This window comes from Neophocaena asiaeorientalis, unplaced genomic scaffold, assembly GCF_003031525.2.
Source record: "Neophocaena asiaeorientalis asiaeorientalis breed wild unplaced genomic scaffold, Neophocaena_asiaeorientalis_V1.1 scaffold86, whole genome shotgun sequence".
In the NCBI taxonomy this organism is placed as follows: domain Eukaryota; kingdom Metazoa; phylum Chordata; class Mammalia; order Artiodactyla; family Phocoenidae; genus Neophocaena; species Neophocaena asiaeorientalis.
The window spans coordinates 7,850,822-7,863,948 of record NW_020175039.1 but is presented as its reverse complement, the minus strand read 5'-3'; the positions used below and the strand labels follow the sequence as shown (position 1 = coordinate 7,863,948).

Genomic DNA, 13,127 nt, shown 5'->3' with positions numbered 1-13,127 from the left:
TTATATGTTTCAAGATGACTTAATTGCTTCTTTGGCTTCTCATTAAAAAATAAATACATGCTCATTGGAAAAACATCAAATAGTAATTCAGTAGTACATAAAAAGGGGAACTCTATTCATTCATTGTCCCCCTCTCTTACAAACCCTCCTCATACCCACATTCTTTGTCTTGCTTTCTCTCACTTCATAGGAATAACCCTGTTAATCCCTATTAATGTTCTGTATCATAGTCAAGATGGTTAATTGTTTTAGTGTATGGTAAATTGAGGTTATAGCCACAGGCAGTACATTTTAGAGAACCTCCCATTCCTCATGGGATCAAGCATCTTGACCTAAGAGGGAAAAAAAGAGCTTACAACAAGATGGGATGAGGCTAATTCATACTTAGTAAGTGACAACAACAAAGATGCCTACATATATAGTCACGATAATGTGGAAATGATATCTTATCCACACATACCTGCATACATCTTACATAGCCCATTACTCTTTGTCTATGTATTTTCCCTTTCCATAGAGCTTTATTTTAACCATTTATATCGCTATAAAATTAAGGTAAAGGGTGGTGATCAGAATTCTAGACTGTCCATTCCCCCATTCAGTGATAGCCAGTACTGAATACACAGTGTATGGGTTTAAATTGAAGGAACACAAAAAGACACCTTCATGTCTTTTAGACATGAAGCTTTTAGAGGAGTAACTCAGTGAGGCCTTGATCGTTTATTCATCCATTCAGCAAATGGTTGTTGAATGCCTATTATGTGCTAGTCATTGTGGCAAGATACAGACAATAAACAAATAAAATCTATGTTCTAGGGCCGCTGTAACCAAACTGGCTAGCTTAAAACAACAAAAGTTTATTTTCTCTCAGTTCTGGAGGTTAGAAGCCCAGAATGAAGGTGTTAACAGGGTTGGTTCTATCTAAGGACTTTTGAGGGAGAATCCATTCCATGGCCCTCTCCTAGCTTGTGGTGACAGCTGGCAATCCTTGGTGTTCCTTGGCTTGTAGATGCATCACTCCAGTCTCTGCCTCATCTTCAGTTGGAGTTCTGTGTGACTGTGTCCAAATTGACCTCTTCTTGTATGGACATCAGTCATATTGGATTAGCTCACCCCCCTTTATGAACTCATCTTAAATTGATTACATCTGCAAGGACCCTATTTCCAAATAAGGTCACATTCTGAGGCTCTGGAAAGAACTTGAATTTGAGGGGGAACACTGTTCAACTCATGACGGCACTATAGAGAAAACTTAAAACAGGATAGTGGGATGGTGAATGCTGGGGTTGTGAGGGGCTTGTGATTTTATGTAGAGGATCAAGGAAGGCTTGTTGCTTGGTTATCATTTGAACAGAGAATTGAGGAAAGTGGAAGACAGAGCCTGGTGGATATCTCTGGGGAAAGCCTTGCAGACAAGAGGGAGCATTGCCCAGAAGCATCAGGGAAACCAGTGTGTCTGGAGGAAAGAAGCAGAGGTGAGATCAGAGAGGTATCTGGGGCACATATCACATAGGGCTTCCTAGACCTTCTGCTTTTACTCTGAGTGAAATGGGAAACCACTAAAGAGTTCTAAGTAGAGGATGATCTGATTTAAAAGGCACTCTGGCTGCCGTGATGAGCATGGGCAAGGTTGAAGTAGGCAGATGTGTTAGAAGGCTACTGCAGTGATCCAAGTGAGAGAGGTAGTGATGGAGGTAGCGAGAAGAGGTCAGACGCTCGATATATTTTGAAAGTAGACTTGGCAGGTTTTGCTGGCAGTTTGAAAATAGGATGTGAGAAAAGGAAACAAGTCAATGGTGATTGTTAAGTTTTTGGGCCTGAGCAAATGGAAGGAATTGGCATTTACTGAGAAGGGAAAGACATACTAAGTTGGTTATATAGGTCTTGACTTCAGGAAAAAGTCCTGGGTTATAAATATAAATCTGGGAGAAGTCATCATAGAGATGGTCTATAAAGACATGAGAATGGGCGAGATCCTTAAGTGGGGCAGAGGTGTGGGATCTAGGGCACAGGTGGAAGGGGTAATTTAGATAGATGCACACACAGTTCATCCAAGCCAGTAGGAAGGATGCAGAGTATGGGTATAGAAGCAGGTGGGTTGACCAGTTTGAGGAAGAATTCATGGAAGAGGCTGGCATGACCTGAGCCATAAAAGGCTGGATAGGAAAGGGCCCAGAGAAAGGTATCCCAAGTTAGGCAACAGCCAAAGTGATGGGGTGTCCTAGTTCTATGAGTACTAACAGGACTTTCTCCAGAAATAGGGATTTTTGTTACTGCTGTTACTTTGTCTCTTGAGTTTACTGTTGATGAGCATTTCTGACCACTTTGTACCATTTCTAAGTTTCTTCTAATTTTAATCACTTTCTAATCCAGTTGTTTCATATCTGTCTTTTTCTCTCCATCCTAAAAAACACTAATTTAGGCTTTCATTATTTTACCATCGGACAGTTATAGCATCCTATATTAATTACCCTCAAAGTTCTTCTTGTTCAACTCATCCCGTATGTTGGTACAGATTTAACTTCTTATAGCACAGATCTGATTATGGGTCAGCCCTTCTTAGTCATGCTCTGTTTCTTTGAAATTAGTCCCCCAACCAAGACTTTCCACAACCGTGTCCCATCCCACCATTCTAGACCCATATTTCTACAGGTCCCCTCTGTACTCAAACCAAACTGTACTCCCGCTAATACTCTTGGCTTTCCGGCTCTTCTGTATGTTTTTCTTCCACAAAGAATGTCCATTCTTTTTTCTCACCCCCAAATTTCCTCTAAAGAGATTCTTGAGGTTTAAGAGCCAGTGTATGCTGGGTTACTAATGCCCAGTGGTAGTTTTATTGTAATATGATTCATTATCAAAGGTGCTGCTGCTGGTCTGCCATCAGTGGGACAAATAAAACCTCTATTTATTTTTATGCTCTCTGAGTACTGCCCGTTAGCAGTAATTATTTTGTTTCCATCACTGTCTTTAACAATAACGATTTGAATTTTTGAATTACAGCAGAACTAATCCTCAGGTTCTCTGTATTGATTTATAAATCTTAGCCTCATCGAAGAAGAAGTAGAGAAAAATAACATCTCTGTATTTTGAGCTCCAGAATATTATACAACTTTCTTCACAAAATCAGAAAAAGATTTTAAAAAAATGAAAGAAAAAAATGAGGGGTCCTTAAGGAAAGATACAATATAAACACAGTACATCATTATTTACCAATTTTCAAGAAGATTTACTACATGGAATATGGTTTGAAAATTTCTGGTACTTGATATTTCCATTTAAGAATGAGTCACATTCTTGAGGCATATTGTAAAACAGTGCTGGATGTTTGCATCCAGCTGCGTCCCCTCCTCCATCATCCACAAAAGCACATTCAACTAGTGGCCGCCTGCTTCTCTCCTTGCTGAGGAGTCTGACTCATTACTCACTGCATCTCTTCAGCTAATCCATGAATTTCAATTTCATTCAATTACCAACTTCTAATTGGATCTCATTGCCAGATTGGTCTGTTCCAGAGCATTTTCTCTTGGCTGCACTGTTTCTATGGCTACTTGGTTCCTTCTGCCAGCTTCCTGTATTAGTTTGATGACATCCACTCAGGTCTGAAGCTAGACAGATACTATAAAATTACTACAGCACTACTGTCATCTTGCATTCTGCCTCCCTCCTACCACTCATCTAGAATGGGATCAAGTCTAGACGGTGCTCTGAATTCTGTGTCACTTTAGTATTTAGTAAATTATCATATTTTAGTATGGCTCACCAAGTTTTAGAATTTGTTTTAGGACCTTAGAAAATTATGGAAAGAGAAAAAAAGAAAATCTTGGAGATGCTCTTTCTCTGCCCTCTCCACTCCCTACTCCCAACCTCAACGCACACTGCCAAGCATATAGCATGTGTACATTACATAAATGAGCTAAAAACATCACTTCCTCGAGGGCTTCCCTGGTGGCAAGAGTCCGCTTGGTGGTTGAGAGTCCGCCTGCCGATGCAGGGGACACGGGTTCGTGCCCCGGGCCGGGAAGATCCCACATGCCGCGGAGCGGCTGGGCCCGTGAGCCATGGCCGCTGAGCCTGCGCGTCCGGAGCAAAAAATCACTTCCTCATTTGATGAAAAGAACTTCCTTTAGTTTCTTTCTTATGTTAGCATCATGTCCCAGTTTTGCACTACTTTAAGTGCAATCCTTTCTGGAAATGGAGGAATTAGACTAAAGAGTGGATGTTCCTTGTTCTTAACTTAACTGCTATATGCCCTGTAAATATGAACTAATAACCTTCAGGTTTTATGGGACATGTTCAGTGGGTCTTTAATAGTTAAATTGAGTGTTTTTAGTAAAAAAATTAAAAGACCATAGAATGCCGTGAAACCCACCCATTGGCCAGCAAACTTAAAAATTTCCAGCTGACTTGGGAACAGGTCTGGTCTTACACACAAGTTATTTAAGATGAGAAATATTATTCATCCAGAATGAAAAAGACTTGTCATAATGTTCCCTATTTAAACTCGTCTTGAAGCCAGTGGGCTGAACCAGATGCCATTATTTTAGTTTCTCATTAGCTTACACTATCACCTTTTTTTCTAGAGTGAGCTAAGACCAAGAGACCTTCAAAATCTTTCTTCCTGTGGCTACACAGTAGGACTCCAAAAATAAAACGAGAGATATCATAGTCTGCAGGATTGGAGTCTAACAATAAAGGTTTTGCATTTACTCTGCTCCTGTGCCTGGGGTTTTAATTTAACACATCAATGAAAAGTTAGCATTTAAAAAGGGGGGAAAACACCCAGCAGGACTTACTTTTATTAGTGCGATTTGTAAGAAATGACTGCATTTAATGAGAAAATCGTTAAGCATGGAAAAAATGGGCTGTGACTAAACTTATGGAGCTTAAACGTTGAGGTTTTAATTGAGTTTTTCAGTTATTGGTAAGAAAAATAATAATTTAAAAAAGCAGGGCTATATCTGTACTGTTGAAGTGGTCAGTGCTTTATATCCCTTCGTACAATTTCCTGTGCTACTGATCATGCATAATATTACTGCTGTGGTATTCTCTGTCATATCTACTGACTTTTTCTGTTCTTAAAAGGGCGGCAAAGAATCTAGCACAACAGTTTCTAAAAGGGGGAAGGGTGGGGCAGAGGCAGAGTGCAGGACAGAGCTGTGTCTACTCCACAGTCCACCTGCTTAAAAATAAGACAACAATTGAATTTCACTTTCAGGTTCATAAAGCTTATAGTTTTTCCCTAGTTCTCAGTTTCTTTTGTTGCCACCAGTGATTTATTTTCTCCTAGTAAGCAGATTTCACTAAAGACTGTAAGACAAAAAATGGGAATAACACCAGACCAAGGAGCACAGACATTCAGGACAAATTCTTGGTATCTTAGATCCAGACTCTTTTGGAAATGGAAGCAGAAAGGGTATTTAAGAAATAAATCAGCATAAAATGTCATTTAGAGGGAAAATATTTAGGATACCTTTTTTTTGTGCTTACATTTTCAGAAGTGCATTTGCTCCTGAAAGGACATGAATACCATGGGAAGGGTTCAGTCACTTCTAGTTACTCAGGTTTATCAACATGGTCCACACAATTGTGAGAAACCTGTTGACTGTGTTTCATCATAAACCTGAAGGAAAGGGAAGTGTATGTAGCTCACCCTTCCCCTGTGTGCACCAGCTCTTGGAGGAGGACTGGGGCAGGTCCAGCCCCTGCGGGTTGCATTTTCCAGGCTCCTACAGCTGCTAGCTTCCTACTGGGTTCAGCCAGTGTGAGAGATTGGGGGGAAGTAAGGAAGGAGGGAGAAGCCAGGATATTTCTCTTTTTCCTTTACCGAGTAGGGCAGTAGCTCCAAGTCCTCCATGGTTTTGCCTCCCATAGGACAGTCCCCTGAACTTTAGTTATACCCCCTCTCATTTCTTTTCTGTTCTGTTCTCCTCCACAGTGCCAGGGGTGCTAGGAGCTTCTTGCTGTTCCTAATCTCTGGGTTACAGCACCCATTCTCAGTTGGCTTAATAGTTCTTTATCACCCGTTTAACAGTTGCCTGCATTAAATTTCCTGGTTAAATATTCAGTGATTTCTGTTTTTCTGGTTGGACCCTGGCCAATAATACACGAAGCCTGTAACCACAATGGCCAATTTATACCCTATAGTAAAGAGACACAAAGAAGCTTCTTTGTGACAGATTTCTGTTTCTGTAACCTTTATTAAAAACACAGACTTGTTTTCTTACCAGGCAAGTGTTTCTTGTTAAGTTTTCCTTTAAAACAGTGATTGTAATTTACATGTGGATTTAATTGGCGGCAGACAGGACTACTTGCTTAGATTTTTATTTGCTACTGATAGATGTTATTCCTTTTAATTCTCTTAATGACTGATCTGATCATATACTTATTTGATTTAAATGCTTGATCTTTATTGTCACCTTATTTTGTTTTATAAAGATGCCATTGACTATGTAAACTGTTTGTTTGACATTTAAAAATGATTTAACCGCTGACATCTGCAAAATGTGCACCTCTTCAATAAGTAAAATTCTCATAAGGCATTGATTGAGATCATGAGAAGAATTAAACTGGGAAACATCCTGGATGATGCCTGGGCTCAGCAAAATCATTTGAGATGGTTTCCAGTCCTTTATATATAATGTGTGACAGCTGAATGAACCTGCTGCTCTCTTGGCTCTGTACGATGGAGGGAAAAAACCCAAAACAAATGACTTCCTTTCACTTTGTTGGAAACATCTTTGCAGGGAACAGAGGGAGTAAGTAAATGTTAAGTCAGAGGCCAGCAAGCTCATGGCCCCAGATGTTTGTGACTGCAGCAAGAAGGGAGATGACTCATTTTGTAGGACTTTGGAAGGTGTTGAATGTTTTCTCTAAAGAGATTAAACAAGGAAACACTGCCATTTTCCTCTTACATGACACTTCTGGATCTCGATAACATTTTAATATAACATTAAAGTATTATTGTGTTGACTCATTTTATGTATCGACAATCTGTACTCCTGTCAGATGCTGGCTTAATATATAATGTCCCTATTATAAACCTCAAAATCCAGAACAGAAACTTTTGAAATCCAGAATAGACATTTTGTTTTTGAAAACTTCTTGAGATAAATGACAGCCTTTGCCTGACCTGGTATCCTAAGATGGATGGCCTTTCCAATGGCCATTTTTTATTTTATCTGCTAATGAGTATTACTGAGCCTCTGACTAACTCTGAAAAGCATTTTGGTGAATTATAATTAGGGCTGTGATTTACTGAGTATGAACACTGACAGGCCATTCCTTAGCCCTATAATTGATGTAGAAGCAGAGAAAAGCACCCTGATGATCAGTATTTCCTGTATGAGGAGCAGGGGGAAAGGGGGAGTCAAAGTAGATTATTTTTTTAGCCATTTCTGCATTTTACTTTTATTAAAAATGGCAGGGAAATCCACCAAAGTTTGGATGAGAGGTCCCTTATCCACATCCCATTCTGATATTCAGTATATTAAAGCATCATCCATCACATCTGTTCACTGGTGTTAAATGATTCATTATAGTCAGTGAACCACAAAATAGTCTAGGTAGAGGGACAGAATTCACAACTATGGACCAGACGCACAGGCCATGTAACTGAGTATTCCTAGAAGGGCAAAACCTGGTTCTGTGTATTCATTGGATTTATTAGAAGTTTGGATATGTTTACCTAGTACCTGCATTCCTGAACCTTCTGGAGGAAAGAACAGAGCAGTCTAACATATAAATAAGAAAACTAAATCCAGATAGGCCTGCAAATACATAAAGACTTCATTCTTAAATGGAAACTGGCTATTGAGACTCCTACTTCTTTTCTTTGTATCTTTTCTTTTCCATACTGTTATTGCACATGGATTTTTGGCTTTGCACTTGCTTTATTTTAGTTTCTTTTGAATATTTTTTTCTATAAGATGGCAACTGTGTGTGTGTGTGTGTGTGTGTGTGTGTGTGTGTGTGTGTATTCCATCATATTTCAAGATAAAAATGGGTCTGGAAGCTGTGTTTTTTGCAAAGCCATTCAGCAGTCTCTAGTTGTTTCATGGGTTCCTGGGTGTAAGGACACCCTAAGTTTCAGTACTTAATCTTTTGTGCTCATTATACTCTTTCTTGCAGAATTTATATAATAATTATACATAATATTATTTATGTAATACTTTATAACACAGTAGACAATTCTCCTCTTCAAATAATTTCTTCTCTCAGTATCTGTGTTGCCTTACCCTCCTTTTTCCCGTCTCCCTGACCATTCCTTCTTGGCCTCCTTTGTCAGCTCCCTTGCCACTGTACAACCTCTAAACGCTGCAGTTCCTAAAAGGCTTGTTCTTGAACCCTTTTTTTCCTACACTTCCTCTATCCTGCCACAGGCCCCTTGCACACATTGTTCGTCCTCCTTGGAACTCCCTTTCCTCCCACCTCCTCTCCTGTCTAATTCTTCCTCCTCCTTTTTCTTCTCTACTCCTGTCCATGGACTCCATGTGCTGGACCATGCGCTTTTCTCCAGATACACCCTGTGCTTTCCCACCTCTCTTCTTTTTTTAAAAAAAATTATTTATTTTATTTATTTATTTTTGGCTGTGTTGAGTCTTTGTTGCTGCGTGCGGGCTTTCTCTAGTTACAGTGAGTGAGGGCTACTCTTCTTTGTGGTGCGCGGGCTTCTCACTGCGGTGGCTTCTCTTATTGCGGAGCCTAAGCTCTAGGTGCACAGGCTTCAGTAGTAGTGGCTCACGGGCTCTAGAGCACAGGCTCAGAAGTTGTGGCACACAGGCTTAGTTGCTCCGTGGCACGTGGGATCTTCCCGGACCAGGGCTCGAACCCGTGTCCCCTGCATAGGCAGGCAGATTCTCAACCACTGTGCCACCAGGGAAGCCCCCACCTCTCTTCTTTATACTTTTTGCTCACTCTGTTTTTTGCTGTCTGATAGCCAAATTCTGTTTTTCATTGCCCAGCAAAAATGCCATGTTAATTCATGAAGCTTTCTTTTAATCACCAAAGATTTTTTAAAATTCAGAATAGTTGATATATTTCCGTACCACTCACAGCCCTGTTAACATTTACCTCCTGTTACTATTTTTTGTGTATATGTATTATATCCTCTGTTAGACTGTAAACTTCCCAAGGGTAAGGATCTTATCTTCAACTTAATTGTATCTCCTATAGAATGTAGCATAGCATTTTATATGTAGCAGTTACACAGTAAATATGTACTAGGCTAAATTAAAATAATCACTAAATCAAGCAAAGAGAAATATTTACATTGTAGCTTGCTGAGACTCCTTACTCACATTTCAAAAGAAATGAGAAACTTGGCATCTCCGGGATTACTGCCCTTGGCCTGTAAAGGCTGTTATTTGTGCACAGATATGAAACGCTGAGTGAACTTCATATCAGACTGTCTGAGAAAGCAGGCTACTTGAGTGGTATAGGAAATATCAAACATTTCTGTTACTTCGCCTTTCCAGGCTAAAAAAGGGAGATAGCTTCTATTGCTTTGAGTTTCTTGTTGATGGTTTTCTGCTCTGCTTACTAATTAGGGTTATTTACCTTGTTTTAAAAGACCCATCCAAACATTCCTTCTCTCCTTTGAATTGTAGTTGGATATTAATTCACTGCTGCCGGATACATTGGTAAAGATTTCTGAAATTGCAGGGAAGCGTTTCTTTAATCCCTCAAGTTGGTTAAGTACTTTATTGTAATAGAGATCATAATCTCCTAGTTGGTAGAAAAGATGAAATGGTTACTGGGGATATTTTCTCTTGCTACAATATTATTATATTAGGAAATACTCTGTCCAGTTTTTTAATCCTTTTCACATGCTGCAGGATCCTTAGGAAATAAGTTGATGGCACCGCATTTCATGTCTTTCATAAGGCATTGAGCAATGCTCGGGTCACTGTGATTCAGTTAGTGGCCTTGAGCCTTTATAGGCAAGCCTTGAAAGTAGTTTTCATTAGTACTGCACGCACACACATTTGTAACTATGGGAATGCTTGGATGAGGCCACGACGATGGCAGACCTGCAGTCTTACAATATCTTGACCATTCAGCACAAACTGCTGAACAGCCAGCTAGCAAGCAGTTTCGGGGACAAGTGAGAGTGAGCCTTTAGGCCATGACTGTGCACATCTCCTTGGTTTGTTCCTCCACACAGATCGTAAGTGTCTATTTTGATCTATCTGCTCAGCAACTTAAGTTCCCTGATGACTTTATGCTTTTATTTTCCTCTGCTTTTTTTTTATGAAGAATGTTTATTTTTTTGTTTATGAGGTAGTCTCAAGTTGCAAACCACCTTGGAAACTATAACATTATTAACGCATTTCCTCTTCCTATAGCATTTATGATGTTGCTTGCTGACCATTATTGTTAAGTATTCATGGCTCTGTAGAGTGCTGAGTAACTTAGAGACTATTCAGATTCAGCTAAGGGCAGAAGATATGTAGCAATGATTTTCCATTCTAAAAGGACTTTATGAAATTAAGATGAGAGCTGGTCTTTTCTAATTTGACCTGTGATTAGAAGAAGATGGAGTGTCCCTGGCTCATTATTTTTCATTGTGTGACACTGTTTGACATTTATCCTGAGTGGAATTAGGGGAGGGAATAGAAGATCTATTTTCTATGACTGTATCAGGAAAGGCAGTTTTGAAATATCCAAATGACCCCTGAATTGTGGGGGGAAAATAAAAAGCAGCAACAGCTTAGTGTTTGAAATTCCAAAAGGAACATTTAGCTATAATTCTAAGCATTTTAGAAATTTTATTTCTTGTCAAATGTCAATAAGTATTATGCAGACTTTCTAAATGTAGACTTTTGAAGTCAGTGTTTTGCATCTCATCTTTCCTTCCCATCCACCCCCTTACAAGAAAAATGGCTTTTGTGCATATGGACCACGAGGCTTTTGATCCATAACACATACTTACAAGCACACAAGAGCGTACATTCTCTCTAACAAGCATCACTCAAATCAAGGAAAATAAATTTATTGTCTTATGTTCTAGCAAGTCACCAGTTAATAAATCACATTGAGCAGTTTTTGGATACTAACGAAACACTGTATTTTATGAAGAGCATGGACTGTATCAGAGTCTTCCGGGAAGAAGCCATTCAGGTAATGCTATCCTGTGTCCTCTTCCTAACCAGTTGGTCGCCATCACAGCGGGGAGACATACAGCACCCCACAAATAAGCCTAGGCTTTGGAAATACTCATCCTTACTGTGAAGAGCAGCATATGCCAAGGAAGTAGAAATGACTAACTCATTTTGCTATTGGTGTAATTTCTGAGGAGGAATAAAGATGTGTGGGTGAGTGGGATCTTTTATCCCTGAGAGTTAGCTTTTTATTACACTCTGTAGCCCTGGCTTTATGATTTCTATTTAGGGAGCCAATGAAATTTCTATTGTATTGTATTATATTTGGCTAACTATTTTAGGGAAATGGATGGAAAAAATATAGTTGTGTAATTATTGAGAAGGATTTGATGAAGACAGAAGTAGGGATCTGAATGCCAGGAAAAAAAGAACACTGAAAATGAATAACTCAGCACTCCTGTCCCACCTTTTGTGAGGTTTTCTCTTTGTTTTAGTAGGAATATTAGAAAACGCATCTAAAAATCTTCCAAATTATTTCTAGGCTTTTATACATAAACTGTAGACGAGAGTGAGTAAGTTGAAATTAGAAAGTATATTTTTAAAGTAGACACGGTTGTAGTGTACATTAGTTTGTATGTGGGTGCTTATTACATATTTGCTGAGTAAATGAACAAATTACTTCTTGAATTGTTTAGGTAGTTACAAAGAATGATAAGAAAATGAGAAAATTGTTCAAATTAAAATGGGATAAAAGATTCAGAGGTAGATAATCCAAATTCCCTACAGATAAAAAACCAAAATTTTGGCAAAGTAGAGTCAATATAAGACTAAGGATGACTCAGTCAGGTGGAGAAAGATTTGCTTAGATGAAAAGGTAGTGAAAATGGTTTTTTAGCACCCCTATCCCATGCCCTGCCCCCAGGCTGGATGGAGTATCTGATAACGCTTCTGTGCACTGTTGCCACCACATGTCCTTTAGAGTACCAGGTCATTGGATTCCAAAAAAGAGAGAGAGAGAAGGAGATGGAGGAGGATCCAGAGAGACTTTAGAGACATATCAGTCCATCTTAATGACCTTTTTAAACTAAAAATGTAAAAAGAAAGTAAATTGGGAAAATGTGACTGGTTATTTGCTCCTGTTATTAATTTTTTGTGAATATTTTAATGTCTCTATATTTTAAATATTGCATACTGAAATATTTATAGATGAGCTAATGTGATTGAAATTTGCTTCAAAACAATCCAAGGGTTGTGGGAGAAGTTGAGGGTTATCGATGAAACAAGATTGGCCGACTTAACAGTTATGGAAGCTGGGTGATGGGTACACAAGCATCCCACTAAATTATTCTGTCTTTGTTTGACTCTGTCTGTATTAAAACTTAAAAAACAAAGTACCAGGCCACCAAAAAAACTGTGTGGCTATGGAAATTTCTGCGCCTTCAACAGATGGAAAGATTTCTTCTGGCTCCCAGCAAATGAAGGTGAAATTTGAAATGCCAGTTTCCCATTTACCAAAGAAGAACATTTTATATATTCTTAATAAATATCGTGGATTCTTGTATATGTGCTGCTTTGGTCTGGGGATGAAGCACGTTTCTGTATGAGCTCTGACCTGCCACCTCCTCTACCTCCACATGCTACCACAGTTTTCAGAAGAGCAGCACTTTAACAGTTTCCTGAAAGCCCTTCGAGAGAAAGTGGAAGTTAAACAACTAAATCATTTCTGGGAGATTGTCATCCAGGGTAAGGTGTCACTTATCTTTTTATCCAAATATTTATGCTATTTTTTTCTAAGTATAAATTCTAAATATAAATTATATTGTGTGATGTGTTATATGAGGACCTGATAACTTTCCATGTGGATTTGGGAAACGCTCAGGATTCAGTGAACTAAAAATTTTGCTTAATAAGCATAAATACAAAGTGATAAATAATAAGTAAACATATAAGTCCCATCTTAAACTCGTTATGCAGCGTGACTCTTTCAGAGATTACGCCTTTCTGTTTGATGAGTAAAGAAGCTGTGCA

The 13,127-nt window shown here is 38.9% G+C and overlaps 1 protein-coding gene across 5 annotated transcripts in view; it reads left to right on the top strand.

Moving 5' to 3' along the window:
* XRCC5 (X-ray repair cross complementing 5) overlaps positions 1-13,127 on the top strand; it is a 97,508-nt gene that overhangs the window by 66,377 nt on the left and 18,004 nt on the right. For all 5 annotated transcript variants that reach the window (XM_024763224.1, XM_024763221.1, XM_024763223.1 and 2 more), the window contains 2 exons: positions 11,009-11,118; positions 12,746-12,842. In XM_024763224.1, the coding sequence (XP_024618992.1) occupies positions 11,009-11,118; positions 12,746-12,842 (207 nt within the window). The remainder of the gene's footprint in view (positions 1-11,008; positions 11,119-12,745; positions 12,843-13,127) is intronic.